Genomic DNA, 20,748 nt, shown 5'->3' with positions numbered 1-20,748 from the left:
ATCCTCGCGTACGCGGTTAGCTGATCCGATCTTAACCTCGCGTACGTGGTTAGCTGATCCGATCTTATCCTCGCGTACGTGGTTAGCTGATCCGATCTTATCCTCGCGTACGTGGTTAGCTGATCCGATCTTATCCTCGCGTACGTGGTTAGCTGATCCGATCTTATCCTCGCGTACGTGGTTAGCAGATCCGATCTTATCCTCGCGTACGTGGTTAGCTGATCCGATATTAACCTCACACGTGGTTAGCTGATCCGATCTTATCCTCGCATACGTGGTTAGCTGATCCGATATTAACCTCGCGTACGTGGGTGACTGATCCAATCTTATCCTCGCGTACGTGGTTAGCTGATCCGATCTTAACCTCACGTACGTGGTTAGCTGATCCGATCTAAACCTCGCGTACGTGGTTAGCTGATCCGATCTTATCCTCGCGTACGTGGTTAGCTGATCCAATCTTATCCTCGCGTACGTGGTTAGCTGATCCGATCTTATCCTCGCGTACGTGGTTAACTGATCCAATCTTATCCTCGCGTACGTGGTTAGCTGATCTGATCTTAACCTCGCGTACGTGGTTAGCTGTTCCGATCTTAACCTCACACGTGGTTAGCTGATCCGATCTTAACCTCGCGTACGTGGTTAACTGATCCAATCTTATCCTCGCGTACGTGGTTAGCTGATCTGATCTTAACCTCGCGTACGTGGTTAGCTGTTCCGATCTTAACCTCACACGTGGTTAGCTGATCCGATCTTAAACTCGCGTACATGGGTAACTGATCCGATCTTAACCTCGCGTACGTGGTTAGCTGATCCGATCTTATCCTCGTGTACGTGGGTGACTGATCCGATTTTAACCTACCGTACGCGGTTAGCTGATCCGATCTTAACCTCGCGTACGTGGTTAGCTGATCCGATCTTATCCTCGCGTACGTGGGTGACTGATCCGATCTTATCCTCGCGTACGTGGTTAGCTGATCCGATCTTATCCTCGCGTACGTGGTTAGCTGATCCGATCTTATCCTCGCGTACGTGGTTAGCTGATCCGATCTTATCCTCGCGTACGTGGTTAGCTGATCCGATCTTATCCTCGCGTACGTGGGTGACTGATCCGATCTTATCCTCGCGTACGTGGGTGACTGATCCGATCTTATCCTCGCGTACGTGGTTAGCTGATCCGATCTTAACCTCGCGTACGCGGTTAGCTGATCCGATCTTATCCTCGCGTACGTGGTTAGCTGATCCGATCTTATCCTCGCGTACGTGGTTAGCTGATCCGATCTTATCCTCGCGTACGTGGTTAGCTGATCCGATCTTATCCTCGCGTACGTGGTTAGCTGATCCGATCTTATCCTCGCGTACGTGGTTAGCTGATCCGATCTTATCCTCGCGTACGTGGTTAGCTGATCCGATCTTATCCTCGCGTACGTGGTTAGCTGATCCGATCTTATCCTCGCGTACGTGGTTAGCTGATCCGATCTTAACCTCGCGTACGTGGTTAGCTGATCCGATCTTAACCTCGCGTACGTGGTTAGCTGATCCGATCTTAACCTCGCGTACGTGGTTAGCTGTTCCGATCTTAACCTCACACGTGGTTAGCTGATCCGATCTTATCCTCGCGTACGCGGTTAGCTGATCCGATCTTATCCTCGCGTACGTGGGTGACTGATCCGATCTTATCCTCGCGTACGTGGTTAGCTGATCCGATCTTATCCTCGTGTACGTGGGTGACTGATCCCATCTTATCCTCGCGTACGTGGTTAGCTGATCCGATCTTAAACTCGCGTACATGGTTAGCTGATCCGATCTTATCCTCGCGTACGTGGTTAGCTGATCCAATCTTACCCTTGCGTACGTGGTTAGCTGATCCGATCTTAACCTCGCGTACGTGGTTAGCTGATCCGTTCTTATCCTCGCGTACGTGATTAGCTGATCCGATCTTATCCTCGCGTACGCGGTTAGCTGATCCGATCTTAACCTCGCGTACGTGGGTGACTGATCTGATCTTATCCTCGCGTACGTGGGTGACTGATCTGATCTTATCCTCGCGTACGTGGTTAGCTGATCCGATCTTAACCTCGCGTATGCGGTTAGCTGATCCGATCTTAACCTCGCGTACGCGGTTTGCTGATCCGATCTTACCTCTCAGTGGTTAGCTGATCCGATCTTATCCTCGCATGTACTGACGCTTACCTTGCGGTACGTGTAGCTGATCCGATCTTATCCTCGCGTACGTGGTTAGTGATCGATCTATCCTCGCTACGTGGTTATCTGATCCTATCTTATCCTCGTACGGGTGCCGTTAACCTGTGGTTTGCTGATCCGATCTTCCTCCGTACGGGTTGCTGATCCGATCTTATCCTCGCGTACTGGTTGCTGATCCATCTTATCCTCGCGTACGTGGTTAGCTGATCCGATCTTATCCTCGCGTACGTGGTTAGCTGATCCGATCTTAACCTCACTGGGTTACTGATCCGATCTTATCCCGCGTACGGGTACTGATCCGATCTATCCTCGCGTACGTGGTTGCTGATCCGATCTTATCCTCGCGTACGTGGTACTGATCCGATCTTACCTCGCGTACGTGGTTAGCTGATCGATCTTATCCGCGTCGTGTGCTGATCCGTCTTACCTCGCGTACGTGGTTAGCTGATCCGATCTTTCCTCGCGTACGTGGTTACTGATCCGATCTTTCCTCCCTAGTGGTGACTGATCCGATCTTACCCGGTACGTGGTTAGCTGATCCGATCTTATCCTCGCGTACTGGTTGCTGATCCGATCTTATCCTCGCGTACGTGGTGACTGATCCGATCTTATCCTCGCGTACTGGTTACTGATCCGATCTTATCCTCGCGTACTGGGTGCTGATCCGATCTTACCCTCGTGGTTAGCTGATCCGATCTTATCCTCGCGTACGTGTTACTGATCCGACTTACGGTACGTTAGCTGATCCGATCTTATCCTCACGTACGTGGTTAGCTGATCCGATCTTATCCTCGCGTACGTGGTTAGCTGATCCGATCTTATCCTCGCGTACGTGGTTAGCTGATCCGATCTTAACCTCACACGTGGTTAGCTGATCCGATCTTATCCTCGCATACACGGGTGACTGATCCGATTTTATCCTTGCGTACGTGGTTAGCTGATCCGATCTTATCCTCGCGTAAGTGGTTAGCTAATCTGATCTTTTCCTCGCGTACGTGGTTAGCTGATCTGATCTTATTCTCGCGTACGTGGTTAGCTTAGCTTTCCATTTACCTCCTCCAGCGTCCGAGTAATTCTTCCGTGTGCGTGAAGCGTTTAAAATTAGCCAGGGTATGAGCCGCTGGGATCTTGTTTCCTTGCCTTTAAATTGAGACTGTCAGTATTTAAGCCAAGGGTGCACAACTCCGGTCTTGGAGGGCCGATCTGTGTGCTGGTTTTTGTTCCAACCGACTACCATTTCTTACAGCTCTATAAACTACACTGCTTCACTCCTGTGCTTGAGCACAGTACAGTCTCTAGGATATGCTGCGGCTGTAGCTGTTGCTTATACACACGTCAGATCAAGATATGATTGGGCCAATTAAATAAATGTTGGCAAATGTCCGCACAAAATCCTGAAATTGATTGGCCCTTGTTGTGCACCCCTGATTTAAGGCTTTATGTGTCCTGCGATTACTTTTAATGATTAACGATTTAAAGTTTAATCGCATTTTCTTATTTGGGCTGTGGTGGTGACCATAAGTGCATTATCTGTGTCCAAGATTTTCTGTCTGCCATCCAACCTTGAACGATCAAAATTAATACGTCATTAAAATGAATGGCTTGAGTTAACGTCGCCAAGCCTACTTAAGTGCATTGCTTTTCGTATTCTTCCACCTGTGTCTGATTTGCTCCTGAGTTTGACTGGAGTCAGCATCTTTTATTTTGTATGCCGCTGACTTAAACAAATCCGGGTTTCGATGTTTTCTGGCCATCCGTGTATTGCAAGTTTAAATGATCGCTTCTGTCTCCTTGTGGGTCCGGAAATCAGACCTCTTGACTTCCTGTAGCATTTTCACAGTAAACTAGCTGGTTGACCTCAACATTCATCATGACGCCTTGCAAATGTGTACATGTGCAGACCATAAGTTATAAATGAAATAAGGCATTTACATTCTTTACATTTGTAGATTGTTATTAGAGGAATGTGCAAACTCTCTTATTCAGATTGTGCTTAGTTGTAATAAGGGCTTAACCTGTTTTGTTTTTTGGAATCGATAGGCTCTATCAAAACCGGAATACTTGCCTTCTCTGAATATGATCGGAATACTGATGTGCATGTAAACATGGTCAATGATTTAATGAGAAATAGAGGGTTTCTCTCTCTGGATATTTTTAAAGGTTGCAACAAATATGACATTTATTAAGATTTATTAAGTACTGCATACATTTATTAAAGTGCATGACGTTTATTAAAGCGAACCCAGAAATTAAGCATAAATCATGGGCCCAAACCGTTGATTCGAACCATGGACCCTGACCGCGGGCTGTGAATGATCTAACTGTTTCTCTTCCTCTTCTTTAGTTTGTTTTGGTCCCTCTGCAGCCTTCATGCATCATTCACAGCCTCTGAAATCTCTGATATGGTTTTTGCTGTTTTGGGGGGGGGGTTTCTTTTCCCCCTCTCTCTGGTACCTTTAAAAATTAATGGGCCTGGAAGGATGACAGTTTGAGAGTGTAAACTTTCAGATGTGCTGAGTTTCTGACGTAGTCTCTGCCTGAATATGAAACTCCGGACTGAGTCGGCCATGGCGTTTGTGCTTTCTGCTTCAGGGTTGTTGACTCGATCGATAGATTTTTGCTGGGAGGAGGAGCCTATTAAAATCCACCCTCACAAACTGCGCTGTGCTAATCAGTTTTAGTATTATAGAGAGACACGTTTTCAACCCCTATAACTGATGGGTGCGGAGCAACCCTGCAGCACACACTGGGGGTCCCCAGGACTGAATGTGGGGAGCCCCTGTTCCACAGGACAGTGTAGGAGAGATGAGAACTCTAGCAGTCTCTTTTATTCTCTTGTGTAAATCATCCAGGGAGGTGTGGGGTGGGGGTGTTGTGATTTAAGCCCCATTCACACAGGGATCTAATTTCCTCTGGGGATTTTAATTTATCTGGGGGGGGGGGTACACCCCTTATCAGCTCTGGCCACCTTAGAGTCCCGTCGTCCAGTCTGCGGGTAACGATGGGCCTCCCGCTTTCTACGAGGGTGTAAATCCACCCCCTTCCCCCACACCCCCCACCTGATGTGTCTGCCGATAGAGTGCTCTTCCCTGACTCTGCTCCCCCCCCACCCCCGTCCCCCACCCCGCCCCGCCCTCCGCACCGAACCCGCAGCACATTTCTCTAGCGTGCTCTTTTTGTAGGTAGCGCATCGTGATTCATCGGCGAACAGCGTATCTAACGCCTCAGCGGCGAACAGCGCATCTAACGCCTCAGCGGCGAACAGCGCATCTAACGCCTCAGCGGCGAACTGCATATCTAACGCCTCGTGCGTTAGGGTGTCTGCTGTTACCTGGCAACTGTCGTAATCGGGAACGGGGGGAGAGAGGAGGTGATGAAAGTTAACTGCCCCCCCCCCCCACACGCCCCCCCGCCCCGAGCCCCTCAACCTGACAGGAATATCTCTAGACATGTGCTTAATGATCCTATCAGAGAAAGCAATCTGAGATGTTATTGCGGAGAGCTGGCCCTGTTCTCTGTGAGATATGGGGGAGGAAGCGGGGGAATAGTTACGCGGCAGCTTCTGCAGTGACTTCAGGCGACTCATTTTCGCTCTTCCTGATTGGAGTTCTTTTACTTATTCGTGTTTGCACTTGAAAAACACGACATGCTCAACGCTGTTAACATGTTTAAACTCTGGAACAAGGTGGGAAGTACTGTTCAAACAGAGACAAATTGAAGAGTGAAAACTAGCACCCCTACAACCCTGTATCCTCTAAACTGAGCAGGGCTGGGCTTGGTTAGTACTGAAGCTGAGCAGGGCTGGGCTTGGTTAGTACTGAAGCTAAGCAGGGCTGGGCTTGGTTAGTACTGAAGCTGAGCAGGGCTGGGCTTGGTTAGCACTGAAGCTAAGCAGGGCTGGGCTTGGTTAGTACTGAAGCTAAGCAGGGCTGGGCTTGGTTAGTACTGAAGCTAAGCAGGGCTGGGCTTGGTTAGTACTGAAGCTAAGCAGGGCTAGGCTGAATATTTGGATGGGAGATCTCCATAGAAAACAGCCATTGGAAGAGCTTTTGGATGAGGCTCTTCCCTCTGGTCCAAGAAGGGGTCCAGTTCCTCAGCACGGTGATGAGGACACTGTGTTGTAGGAGGAGCTGTCTTTTGGATGAGCCGTAAAGCCGCACTCCTGACTTGGTGTGGTGCCTTTCGAAAGACTTGTGTTGCTAGCCCTGGTGTTTCGGTCATATTCCTCCTCCTAATAGCACAGCTTGACAAAATTGGCTGCATTTACCAGAATGCTAGGATGAGCTACTTTGCTTTATAATTACCCAACTGCCCAGGACAGGAGTTTGCGATCACTGGTCCACAAAGTATTCAGCATTGGCTGAACATGACCTGGAAAGCTGTTGAAGGTGTCGGTCTTTGCTGTGATAGGCTTTGGCTCGTACGAACACATCCAGCAGGTGCTCCCCTGTACGAGGTGATGGAGGTAGACAGTGCGTGTGCTGTATCGTTAGCCGTTAGCTTGGTGCGGGTTCTACAGGTTATTCATGGTAATGGTTAGGGTTCTCCCCTGTACGAGGTGATGGAGGTAGACGGGGCGTGTGCTGTATCGTTAGCCGTTAGCTGGCTGCGGGTTCTACAGGTTATTCATGGTAATGGTTAGGGTTCTCCCCTGCACGAGGTGATGGAGGTAGACAGTGCGTGTGCGTGTGCGTGTGCTGTATCATTAGCCGTTAGCCGTTAGCTCGGTGTGGGTTCTGCGGGTTCTTCACGGTCATGGCCGCTGCCTGACCTGGTCTGATCATCTTCAGCGGTGTAATAAATGCTTGGGGGGTGGGGGGGAGGGTGTTAAAATGACCCGTACAGATCGCTGTAATTCCAGCAGCTCATAAAAAATATATATTTATTACGGCCAAGACGCAATTTGGGGTTATGTCTTTGCAGGTGATTCAACCAAAGAGGTGATTATCTGCATCAGATACAGTGCGCGCGCACACACACACAGACATACACACATTCACCCACACACTCGAACACACACACACTCACACACACGGGCGCACACACACACACAGGCATACATACATCCACCCACACACTCGAACACACACTCACTTACACACTTACACACACACACACACACACACATTCACCCACACACTCGAACACACACACACGGGCGCACACACACACACACACACACACACTCGAACACACACACTCACACACACGGGCGCGCACACACACACACACACACACACACACACACTCACACTCTCAGACACACACTCTCACACACGCACATATACACACAGTCCCGTAGTACTATCCTTATGGGGACTTCCCATTGACTACATTCATTCCGTAACCTCTAACCCTAACCCTAACCCCACCACTACTTGCCTAACCTTAACCCTAACCTTAAACTAATTGTAACCCTAACTCTAAGTCCTGACCCTAAAACAGCCTCTTGACCTTGTGGGGACCAGCAAAAGGTCCCCACAAATACAGATACATCTTTCTATCCTTGTGAGGACATTTGGTTCCCACATAGATAGTATTAGAAGTTCACACACACACACACACCTTATTGAATGTATGGACTATAAATACGGTATGTGTGATGTGTGAAACGTATGAATCCTTTGTGAGTGTGGTGGTTGTGTGAAGCGTATGAATCCTTTGTGAGTGTGGCAGTTGTGTGAAGCGTATGAATCCTTTGTGAGTGTGGCGGTTGTGTGGTGTGTGAAGCGTATGAATCCTTTGAGAGTGTGGCGGTTGTGTGAAGCGTATGAATCCTTTGTGAGTGTGGCGGTTGTGTGAAGCGTATGAATCCTTTGAGAGTGTGGCGGTTGTGTGAAGCGTATGAATCCTTTGAGAGTGTGGCGGTTGTGTGAAGCGTATGAATCCTTTGTGAGTGTGGCGGTTGTGTGGTGTGTGAAGCGTATGAATCCTTTGAGAGTGTGGCGGTTGTGTGAAGCGTATGAATCCTTTGTGAGTGTGGCGGTTGTGTGAAGCGTATGAATCCTTTGTGAGTGTGGCGGTTGTGTGGTGTGTGAAGCGTATGAATGCTTTGTGAGTGTGGCGGTTGTGTGGTGTGTGAAGCGTATGAATCCTTTGTGAGTGTGGCGGCTGTGCGAAGCGTATGAATCCTTTGTGAGTGTGGCGGTTGTGCGATGTGTGAAGCGTATGAATCCTTTGTGAGTGTGGCGGTTGTGCGATGTGTGAAGCGTATGAATCCTTCGTGAGCGTGGCGGTTGTGTGAAGCGTATGAATCCTTTGTGAGTGTGGCGGTTGTGTGAAGCGTATGAATCCTTTGTGAGTGTGGCGGTTGTGTGATGTGTGAAGCGTATGAATCCTTTGTGAGTGTGGCGGTTGTGCGAAGCGTATGAATCCTTTGTGAGTGTGGCGGTTGTGTGAAGCGTATGAATCCTTTGTGAGTGTGGCGGTTGTGTGAAGCGTATGAATCCTTTGTGAGTGTGGCGGTTGTGTGAAGCGTATGAATCCTTTGTGAGTGTGGCGGTTGTGTGATGTGTGAAGCGTATGAATGCTTTGTGAGTGTGGCGGTTGTGCGATGTGTGAAGCGTATGAATCCTTTGTGAGTGTGGCGGTTGTGTGAAGCGTATGAATCCTTTGTGAGTGTGGCGGTTGTGTGATGTGTGAAGCGTATGAATCCTTTGTGAGTGTGGCGGTTGTGTGATGTGTGAAGCGTATGAATCCTTTGTGAGTGTGGCGGCTGTGCGAAGCGTATGAATCCTTTGTGAGTGTGGCGGTTGTGTGAAGCGTATGAATCCTTTGTGAGTGTGGCGGTTGTGTGAAGCGTATGAATCCTTTGTGAGTGTGGCGGTTGTGTGATGTGTGAAGCGTATGAATCCTTTGTAAGTGTGGCGGTTGTGTGAAGCGTATGAATTCTTTGAGAGCGTGGCGGTTGTGTGATGTGTGAAGCGTATGAATGCTTTGTGAGTGTGGCGGTTGTGTGATGTGTGAAGCGTATGAATCCTTTGTGAGTGTGGCCGTTGTGTGAAGCGTATGAATCCTTTGTGAGTGTGGCAGTTGTGTGAAGCGTATGAATCCTTTGTGAGTGTGGCAGTTGTGTGAAGCGTATGAATCCTTTGTGAGTGTGGCGGTTGTGTGAAGCGTATGAATCCTTTGTGAGTGTGGCAGTTGTGTGAAGCGTATGAATCCTTTGTGAGTGTGGCGGTTGTGTGAAGCGTATGAATCCTTTGTGAGTGTGGCGGTTGTGTGAAGCGTATGAATCCTTTGTGAGTGTGGCGGTTGTGTGGTGTGTGGAGCGTATGAACCCTTCATGCGTGTGGTGGTTGTTTGTGTTTTGGTGCTAATGGTGTGGGTGTGTGGGGGTGAGGCTAGCTGCATGCCGTGTGATATCTTTATCCTTTTATATCTCGGAACATTAGAACCCCCGCCTGCTCTCTCACTCTCGCTCTTACGGTCCGAATCTCGTCATCTTCTAAATGCAAAGATAGATAAACTAGTACATGAATAAATAATCACTGCATTTTCTCCTGTACTGGTTCATCTGCTCCTCTGCCCCCTGGATGGATGGATGGATAGATTGATGGATTGATGGATACATGAATAGATTGGTTGATTGATTGGTTGATGGCTGGGAAGGTTGTATGCATGTGACTTTGTGTGTGTGTGTGTGTTAGTGTGTATGTGTGTGTGTGTGAGAGTGTGTGTGTCTTTGTGCGTGTGTGTCTGTCTTTGTGTGTGGGTGTGTGTGTGTGTGCGCATATGTGTGTGTGAGTGTGTATGTGTGTGAGTGTGTGTGTGTCTTTGTGTGTGTGTGTGTGTGTGTATGTGTATGTTTCTTTGTGTGTGTGTGTGTGTGTATGTTTGTGTGTGTGTGTGTATGTTTCTTTGTGTGTGTGTGAGTGTGTATGTGTGTGAGAGTGTGTGTGTCTTTGTGTGTGTGTGTGTGTGTGTATGTGTCTTTGTGTGTGTGTGTGTGTGTGTGTGTATGTGTGTCTTTGTTAGGACTGCTGTGCATTGCCCATGCTGTTGAGGTGATGTCACAGAGACCCCGTTGGCGGCTAAGAACCGTTAGCTGATCCGCCGCCTCCTCGGCCTCTCCGTCTTCCCACTCTCGCGTGCGTTACCATGGTGCTATTGTCACGGCAACGTAGCGGGAAGGCGCACTAGCTGTGGGGAGCGTTAGCGGGGGACAGAGTGGACGGGGGGACAGAGTGGACGGGGGGACGAGGCGCGTGGGGAGCGTTAGCGGGGGACAGAGTGGACGGGGGGACGGGGGGACGAGGTGCGTGGGGAGCGTTAGCGGGGACAGAGTGGACGGGGGACAGAGTGGACGGGGGGACGGGGCGCGTGGGAGCGGTAGCGGGGACAGAGTGGAGGGGGGACGGGGCGCGTGGGGAGCGGTAGCGGGGGACAGAGTGGACGGGGGGACGAGGCGCGTGGGGAGCGTTAGCGGGGGACAGAGTGGACGGGGCGCGTGGGGAGCGGTAGCGGGGACAGAGTGGACGGGGGGACGGGGGGACGAGGTGCGTGGGGAGCGGTAGCGGGGGACAGAGTGGACGGGGGGACGGGGCGCGTGGGGAGCGGTAGCGGGGACAGAGTGGACGGGGGACGGGGCGCATGGGGAGCGGTAGCGGGGGACAGAGTGGACGGGGGACGGGGCGCGTGGGGAGCGGTAGCGGGGACAGAGTGGACAGGGGGACGAGGCGCGTGGGAGCGTTAGCGGGGGACAGAGTGGACGGGGGGACGGGGCGCGTGGGGACAGAGTGGACGGGGGGACGGGGCGCGTGGGAGCGGTAGCAGGGGACAGAGTGGACGGGGCGCGTGGGGAGCGGTAGCGGGGGACAGAGTGGACGGGGGGACGGGGCGCGTGGGGAGCGGTAGCAGGGGACAGAGTGGACGGGGCGCGTGGGGAGCGGTAGCGGGGACAGAGTGGACGAGGCGCGTGGGGAGCGGTAGCGGGGACAGAGTGGACGGGGGGACGAGGCGCGTGGGGAGCGGTAGCGGGGACAGAGTGGACGGGGGGACGGGGCGCATGGGGAGCGGTAGCGGGGGACAGAGTGGACGGGGGGACGAGGCGCGTGGGGAGCGGTAGCGGGGACAGAGTGGACGGGGGACGAGGCGCGTGGGGAGCGTTAGCGGGGGACAGAGTGGACGGGGGGACGGGGCGCGTGGGGACAGAGTGGACGGGGGGACAGAGTGGACGAGGCGCGTGGGGAGCGGTAGCAGGGGACAGAGTGGACGGGCGCGTGGGGAGCGGTAGCGGGGGACAGAGTGGACGAGGCGCGTGGGGAGCGGTAGCGGGGGACAGAGTGGACGGGGGGACGAGGCGCGTGGGGAGCGGTAGCGGGGGACAGAGTGGACGAGGCGCGTGGGGAGCGGTAGCAGGGGACAGAGTGGACGGGGGACGGGCGCGTGGGGAGCGGTAGCGGGGGACAGAGTGGACGGGGGGACGTGGCGCGTGGGGAGCGGTAGCGGGGGACAGAGTGGACGGGGGGACGGGGCGCGTGGGGAGCGTTAGCGGGGGACAGAGTGGACGGGGGGACGGGGCGCGTGGGGAGCGTTAGCGGGGGACAGAGTGGACGAGGCGCGTGGGGAGCGGTAGCGGGGGACAGAGTGGACGGGGGACGAGGCGCGTGGGGAGCGGTAGCGGGGACAGAGTGGACGGGGGGACGAGGCGCGTGGGGAGCGGTAGCGGGGACAGAGTGGACGGGGGACGTGGCGCGTGGGGAGCGGTAGCGGGGACAGTGGACGGGGGACGGGCGCGTGGGGAGCGTTAGCGGGGACAGAGTGGACGGGGGACGGGGCGCGTGGGGAGCGTTAGCGGGGGACAGAGTGGACGAGGCGCGTGGGGAGCGGTAGCGGGGGACAGAGTGGACGGGGGGACGAGGCGCGTGGGGAGCGGTAGCGGGGGACAGAGTGGACGGGGGGACGGGGCGCGTGGTATGGCGCTACGTTCTTTCTTTTACGCGAGGCGAGTGTCACTCAGACCGCTCAAACTCAACTCAAAGGCTGGGGCCTGCGCTGCCCACTACTGGCACCTCCCGTCTTACGGAAAGAATTCAGTTAGTGGTGTTTTTATAGGTTTATATATATTATATATTTAATCGCTCGCTCACTCGCTCATTCACTCACTCACTCGCTCACTTACTCGCTCACTCACTCACTCACTCACTCACTCACTCGCTCGCTCTATTACTCACTCCTTCACTCACTCACTCGCTCGCTCTCTTACTCACTCCTTCACTCAGTCACTCTCTCACCGACCCACCCACCGACTCACCTGCCTACTCTGTCATTCACTCTCTCACTCATTCATTCACTCCTTCTCTCCCTCACTCTCTCACCCACCCTTTCTCTCACTCACTCACTCACTCACCCACCCACTCTCTCACTCACTCACTCACCGACTCACCCGCCCACTCTCTCATTCACACTCACTCATTCACTCACTCTTCTTTTGCTCACTCTCTCACCCACCCACTCTCTCACTCATTCCCTTACTCTTTCTCTCGCTCACTCGCTCACCTACCCACTCTCTCACTCATTCACTCACTCACTCTTTCTCTTGCTCACTCACTCACTCACTCTTTCTCTCGCTCACTCTCTCACCCACCCTTTCTCTCGCTCACTCACTCACCCACCCACTCTCTCACTCACTCACCCACCCACTCTCTCACTCACTCACTCACTGGGTTGTTAGCCTGGTTCTGGTGCTGTTACTCATGTAACTGAACACACTTTTGTTCTCTTGCTCTGAAATTGACTCTGTATTAGAGTGTCTGCTAAATGAATGCAGTTTGTCACTAGGTCTCAGGGTGTGCCAATCAGTGTGTCCAGACCAGATATGACTAGCTACAGGCTAACGGCACGCCGGCTCTCAACAGGTTCAGATCCACTGGAGTCAAGTGGCGAGACTATTTAGCCTCTGCCACAGTATTTTATTTGGTGCGTTGTAAAAGCAGTTGGCTCAGTTTTAAAGCCATTACTTCTAACCGTTAGTAGATGTTGGCTCAGTTTTAAAGTCATTACTTCTAACCGTTAGTGGATGTTGGCTCAGTTTTAAAGCCATTACTTCTGACCATTAGTGGATTTTGGCGATAACAGATTGGGTCAGTGTCCTGCGGCCTTGCTTCTGTGAGCTTTTTCACCGTGGGTGTTAATTGGACTGTAAATTAAGAACACTGAGAGGGGCAGGACGTGGTGGTGGTGGTGGTGCGGTGAGGGAGGGGGCGGGTGGTTGCCATGGTGACCGCGAGAGAGCCACCTGTAACACTGTGGGTCCATTGGATTGACCGAAGCAAGGAAGGGGGGGGGAGCGGCTTTGTAGCTGTGAGGTCCAGGACGCTGAAAAGTGTGTATAAAGCATGGGGGACGCGCTGGGGTTGTGGGGGGGGGTTTTGTGCCTCACTGCTGGGGCGTAATTAACAGATCTGAGAGTGAAAGGCACACAGCCGCTAGGGCTTATGGGATGGACTGACACACGGGGGGGGGGGGGGGGGGGGGGCAGATGCACATTATCCTCCCCCCAGCTACCAGGGGTGGGGAAGGGGGAGGGATATTCAGCAATTAGTCTGATATAGCATCTGAAGAAAGAACAGCAGGCCCCTCAGCCCATCTACAACATCCATCTATCTATCCATTATCTATACCTGCTTATCCTGAGCAGGGTCCATCCATTTTCTATACCCGCTTATCCTGAGCAGGGTCCATCCATTATCTATACCCGCTTATCCTGAGCAGGGTCGCGGGGGGTGCTGGAGCCTATCCAAGCGTGCATTGGGCGAGAGGCAGAAATACCCTGGACAGGCCGAAAATCTATCGCAGGGCACGCACACCATTCACTCACACACTCATACCTATGGGCAATTTAGAGTCTCCAGTTAACCTACCTGCATGCCTTTGGACTGTGGGAGGAACCTGGAGTACCCGGAGGAAACCCACACGGACACGAGGAGAACATGCAAACTCCACACAGGAAGGCCCCAAGCTGAGATTCAAACCCACTACCTTCTTGCTGTGAGGCGACAGTGCTACCCACTGTACTATTATTGTTATAAATAATAATAATAATAATAATAATAATTATTATTATTATTATTATTATTATTATTATTATTTTTATTATTATGTTCTTATTGTTATTATTATTGTAATAGAATAATAGTGGGTATAGACTCACTGAAGCTGGTTAGAGCAGTGGGTATAGAGTGGTGGGTATAGACTCACTGATGCTTGTTAGAGCAGTGGGTATAGACTCACTGAAGCTGGTTAGAGAAGTGGGTATAGACTCTCTGAAACTGGTCGTACCAGTGTGGTTGTAGATGTTGCTGTAAGGCTGTGTTTTGTAAGGGCATTACTGAAATAGTTGTCTGCACTCTCAACTCTTTATCAGGGAATAGAAGGCCAAACCCTTGACTTGTCAGGTCGTTAACCAAGCATCCGTGCTGTCCTTGTACATTCGAGGAAATATAAATAAAGGGGGGGGAAAGCATCACAAATAAGTCTCTCTCTCCCTGCCTTTCTCTCTCTGTCTATATTTTATCATCACAAGGACAGCTTTGCCAATATTATTGGTCCCTGTCTCTCTGCAACCTTTCATTTTTCCCTCCCTCCGTCTGTCTGCCTTCCCTCCTCCTCCCTCTCTCCTCCTCCTCGATCACAGACACTGTTGCTTCTGACGTTATCCCGGCATGTGTCCACTAACCCCTACCGCGCTGTCCCGGCATGGGCGATCTGGTGGCTGTGTTTTTAGACGCGTGTGTATTGCAGGGCTTTGTTTGGTTGTGCCTGACCAGAGGTGCGTTTGTGATGCGTGGTTGGGTTGTTCGTGTCTCGCAGGAGATGCATGTATAATGCAGGCTTGGGTTGTCGGCTCGTACAGTCCTTTCAGTTCTTTTTGCTGCCTTCCTCGCGAGCGTGTGCCTCGGGAGTTCAGAGTTGTGAGCTCGGACCGTTCCCGTGGCTACCTCATAGCAACCGTTTGTAACATGCCGGCTGGCAAGGAGCTCTCGCTCGCTCTGATGTTTTCTGAGCAACAGAAGCTTCAGAGCTACTTTGTAGCATGCGCTGTTGTTCGGGAATGGTGAAATAGATATAAAAACCTATTTAGGATTCAAGCATTTATAGCATTCGTGGTGTTAAACCGACATTTCAGCCATTTTGAATGATGTCAATTTCCTCCTCAGCAAATCAGAGCTGTGAAATGATACCTTACTTTCTGACCTTACTTTTCTTTTTGTAATTCCGACTTGACAGGCTGTTTCAGTGTATCTTTCCCGGTCGGAAGGTTGTAATCCAGCATCTATCACAAGCAGAAAAAGTGGACCAAGAAGGGAGCATGTAAATAATGTCACACTGATACATGTAAATAATAAATAAAAGGGGGCCAAGGACTGATCCCTGAGGAACACCTTGTGGAATTTCTTATTTCCAGTGGTGATGTAATGGTGACTGTGAGGTTGGATCTGAACCAAGCTAACACAGTGCCTGGGATCCCAAAGCTGGATTTGAGACGTGACTGCAAGATGTTAGGGATGACCGTGTCAAAATTAGGATGGAGATTCAGGAGAAGCAGGATCTTAATGTTACGAGGATCACCTCCTATCCTGATTTGTGCAGTCGCTGTGGCGAGAGGAGTGGAATCCAGACAGGAAGGGCTCAAAGAGCTCATCAGTGAGCCAGTGGGCCTGGAGGTTGGTGCAGCTACTCTCTCTGAAGGGATGGCTAGAGATGGGTCCAAGTGTGCAGTGAAGTGATGGCTGTTTTTCAGGGGAGGGGGGCTGATCCAGGTGAGAGTGACATCAGTGGTGAAAAATCCAGGTTCAGAAAGTTAAAATCCTCCCTGGGATTTTGTTGCAATCACCTGGATTTGTTAAATAGCACATCTTTTCAGGCAGGAAGTAGTACTAATTGGTGAAACTCAGCTGGCTGAGTTCATGGGTGGGAGAAACTCATGGCAGGAGTTTTACTTTCTGACCCCTGGACTTCACTTAGAAAGGTTGAGTTTGCTTGAGTGAAACTGGACAACGGGCAGTCAGTGTCCATCTGACTAGAGTCTACGGGGGAAGAGGGGAAAAAGAGAGAATGCATTTATGACAGAATAAGCTTTGGGCTTATGCTTTAATTGCATATTCCTTTTCAAGCATATACAGAACATTTTGGGAAAGCAGACGCTGTAAAATATAAGAACGAGGAGTTTAGGTGCTTAGGAAAGCACCGCTGTGCCCTAAGTTGTACGTTTTGAGACGTGATTTAAAAGATGATGCTGGCTCTGGCAGCCTGCTGTGTTAAACCGGTTTGTTTACCGTATATTGCCCCCATGCTAGATTAGCTTTGGTTGTGGTATTTAAAACTCATGGGAACGCATGCCTTTGGGGCTCTGCGTTACATTACATTACAGGCATTTAGCAGACGCTCTTATCCAGAGCGGCGTACACAACTTTTTCCACATAGCTCTAGTTTTTTTGTCATGTTGTTTATAGCCAGCGATAGAAATTGGATTTTTTTTTTTAGGCGAATGTTCCCCCGTCCCCCCCCGGCTCTGACAGTGTGCTTTTTGAGTACTGTGTGTTCCAGCTGGCTAATTGGACATGAGAGGTTGGTGGAATCGGCACGTTGAGTTTGGCCTGAGAGCTGACATTTTCACAGGGGGTCACTCTGAACGTGCCCCCCTCGCGCAGAGCAAAGTGAGAGCTCCAGGTTCAGCAGGCTTTGGGTTGAGTAGCCAGAACTGCAGTACGTGCCTGTGTGCCTCACCTTCAAGTCCTCATAAACCCCAATGACCTGACATATCCTCAAGCGCGCGCGCACACACACACACGCACGCACGCACGCACACACACACACACACGCACACTCATATACACACTTACATGCACGCACGTGCACACATATACTCATACACACACACACACACACACACACACATTTTTGTCAGCTGTAAAGGAAAATGAAACTGTGCACAGAAGTTTCAGTTATTAAATCCAGCAAGGCAACTTCGAAAAACAAATTTCAAACATGCAATTCATAAACACACAAAAGAAGACAGTGTGCAACAGACCTTGTGTCACGCATAATTTTTGTTTTCACAGGATGGACTTGTTGTCACATCAGTATTTTCAACAGAATATTTTCTGAGCCACCTAGGCCTTCCGGTTATTTGCACATTTTTGTTTATGAGCAGAAATGGTGACAAGCCTTGGGTAAAAAAAAAAAAAATCTCCCATTCAAATCAGAATTCCTCATGGTCAGAGCAGTGGGTATAGACTCACTGAAGCTGAATAGAGCAGTGGGTATAGACTCACTGAAGCTGGATAGAGCAGTGGGTATAGAGCAGTGGGTATAGACTCTCAGAAGCCGGTTAGAGCAGTGGGTATAGAGTGGTGGGTATAGACTCACTGAAGCTGGTTAGAGCAGTGGGTATAGACTCACTGAAGCTGGTTAGAGCAGTGGGTATAGACTCACTGAAGCTGGTTAGAGCAGTGGGTATAGACTCACTGAAGCTGGTTAGAGCAGTGGGTATAGACTCACTGAAGCTGGTTAGAGCAGTGGGTATAGAGCAGTGGGTATAGACTCTCAGAAGCCGGTTAGAGCAGTGGGTATAGAGCGGTGGGTATAGGCTCACTGAAGCTGGTTAGAGCAGTGGGTATAGAGAGGGTATAGACTCAGAAGCCGGTTAGAGCAGTGGGTATAGACTCACTGAAGCTGGTTAGTGCAGTGAGTATAGAGTGGTAGGTATAGACTCTCTGAAGCTGGTTAGAGCAGTGGGTATAGAGCAGTGGGTGTAGACTCACAGAAGCTGGTTAGAGCAGTGGGTGTAGACTCACTGAAGCTGGTTAGTGCAGTGGGTATAGACTCACTGAAGCTGGTTGGAGCAGTGGGTATAGACTCTCTGAAGCTGGTTAGAGCAGTGGGTGTAGACTCACTGAAGCTGGTTAGTGCAGTGGGTATAGAGTGGTAGGTATAGACTCTGTGAAGCCGGTTAGAGCAGTGGGTATTGAACCTGTGTACTGCTGGGTGATGTGTGGGACTTTGGGTAACTGATGCTGAGAGTGGCTGTTTCCTTTCACCTTTCGTCTGTGGGAACAGACAGCGTTTAGAGATGAGTGGAGGTGGGCAGCTGTCGGCATGGAGACAGATTACCTTGGAGATCAATCAAAATCCCTCCAACTCTTAAGTGATACAGTGAATGAGATCGTTCCTGCGCTTGGTACTTTCTGTGATGAGATTCTCTCTCTCTCTCTCTCTCTCTCCCTCTCTAACCCTCTCTGCTCTCCCTCACCCCCCCCCCCCCCCCATCTGAATATAGGGGGGCACTGTGTCCACTCGCTTTTAAAAAGTAAAAAAAATAAAATAAAATTCACGTAAACTGTCTTGGAGCATATTCCTGTTATAAAATCCAAATGTTACGTTTTTTTTTCTTTTAAGGCTAAGCGATTGACTTCAAATGAGTAATTGCCCACTCAAATACCTGGTGAACTGCCTTATAACCTGTTGTTATGGAAACAGTCATTTAGGTTGTCCTTTTGCTAAGGACAGAACAGTTTTTACTCTTTACTTTGCAAGGTTTTTTTTTTTTTTCATTAAAACTTGCCATTCTCGTTGTTTTGTGAGAGCGTTTTTTTATCTGAACTGACCTTTACGATACAAAAAAAAATTATTAACACAAGAATTGTTCAGACGTTTTTTTTAGGACCGGTCCTTGTCTCCTGCCACCATGAGGTTAATTAACACAGTGATGGATTCAGGGTTGCCAGATTGGAGGGAAGCTGAATTCTGCCTCCGGACTGTGAGGCGATGGTGTACACCTTTCTTTTTTTTGTTGTGATTTTCAGATAAGATTGAAAACGGGGAGGTGTACCAGAGGAGGAGGGGTCCTCCCTCCGGCCCTGTCGAGGAGCAGGGCGGGGCTCGCGGTCCCCAGGAAGGGGCGGGGCGAACCGGAAGCAGCTGGAGACGCATCGTACTGCTCATCCTGGCCATTACCATCCACAACATCCCCGGTGAGAGAGACCGGGAGACTGCTCCTCCACTCATTTTTAATGTTTCTGCTCTTTTAGTTTCTCTCTCTCTCTCTGTGTCTCTCTCTCTCTCTCTCTCTCTCCTTCTCTCTCTGTCAAAAAATTCAAATTGCTTTATTGGCAGGAAATACATATGTACATATTACCAAAGCATCATAAATCAATGCAAAATACATATTTACAGTGGAATACTAATAATGAACATTCAAAAAAATAAAAAAAATAAAAGAATAGATAAATAAATAAAAAAACAGAACAATAACAATATTAATGTTCAATCGGCGCAAGCATTTAAAGAAAAAATAAATAAATAATAATAAAATAAAATAAATAAATAAATAATCTTGAGTAATCTCTCTGTGTCTCTCTCTCACTCTCTCTCTCTCCTTCTCTCTCTCTCTCTATCTCTCTGTCTCTTTCTCTCTCATTGTCTCTCTCTGTGATACTAATGGTCGTGTCTGCAGACCTGCCAACCTGCACGCATTTTGTGTACCAACCACGCAATTCTTGGTCAAAATACGCAGGTACGAAATGCCAGCTGAAACTACGCAAAAAAAAAATTAAAATTAAATAATATATATATTATTATTGTAATTTAATTACGGAAAACAATCAATCAGTACAAAGCAATACCGTACATTTATTCGGTATTTAGACTACATCCCTCGTATTGAACCAGATGCTACGACCTTGTGCTTGTGGTTCTGTAACCCCTCCCCGACCCACTCAACATCCACTGATACGCAGCGGTACTTTATTATCCACCGAGGCGTAACGCTGCATTGCTGAGGTAAAATGGAAAGTGGGGAGTAATAATAAAGCACAAAAAATGTGACCGTAATGTTAACATATAAAACGTTAAAACATGTTCGGTAACTTGACGTGATGATGCATTTCAAGGGGTTCATCCTATATATATACACATTTGTGTATATAGTCAGCCGTAATAGTAGCTCGCATACGATTTAGCCTCGTTACGAGACGGCTACGGTGTGAATAACTGATGGAGTAATTTAGCTGCAGTAACTCGAACGCCGCGGAGACTCCCTGTTATAACTTTGAATCGCGCACACTCTGTTGTTACATTACAACATAAGTTTCTGTAAGTACTTGAAAATGAAAACATAAGTTACAATATACAAAATAAATTATTTCAATTTTTATTAAATAATTGAATGCAATTCACGTATGCTTATGTACTTATGTTTGTATAAGCACACATATCATATAATGAAATATTAATCATGAAAAAAATGGTTTTAAGCAGGTGTACTCAAACTTTTGACTTGCAAGTATATAATAATATAGCCCAGTACAGTGCAAGTGATATTTTAGAATCAAGTCAAATTATACAATTTTGTCTGATCACTTCTACAGTCAAAACTAGAATTATGAAGTAAGGCTTATGTGTGTGTGTGTGTGTCTGTGTCTCTTGCAGAGAGAGTGTGCAAAGCGAAGTGGTGCGAAAGCATGTGAACTAAGCGTTACACTGACTATTGTGGTACTCTAAATATTTTCCCAAGGTTGGCAGGTCTGTGTCTGTAAAGCGCAG

The 20,748-nt window shown here is 49.5% G+C and overlaps 1 protein-coding gene across 1 annotated transcript in view; it reads left to right on the top strand.

Moving 5' to 3' along the window:
- slc39a11 (solute carrier family 39, member 11) overlaps positions 1-20,748 on the top strand; it is a 98,155-nt gene that overhangs the window by 51,570 nt on the left and 25,837 nt on the right. The window contains exon 6 of the mRNA XM_064323460.1: positions 19,011-19,178. Coding sequence (XP_064179530.1) covers positions 19,011-19,178 — 168 coding nt within the window. The remainder of the gene's footprint in view (positions 1-19,010; positions 19,179-20,748) is intronic.

Source organism: Anguilla rostrata, chromosome 2 (assembly GCF_018555375.3).
Source record: "Anguilla rostrata isolate EN2019 chromosome 2, ASM1855537v3, whole genome shotgun sequence".
In the NCBI taxonomy this organism is placed as follows: Eukaryota; Metazoa; Chordata; class Actinopteri; order Anguilliformes; family Anguillidae; genus Anguilla; species Anguilla rostrata.
The sequence above is the reverse complement of the archived record's forward strand: the minus strand, read 5'-3'. Positions and strand labels throughout refer to the sequence as shown.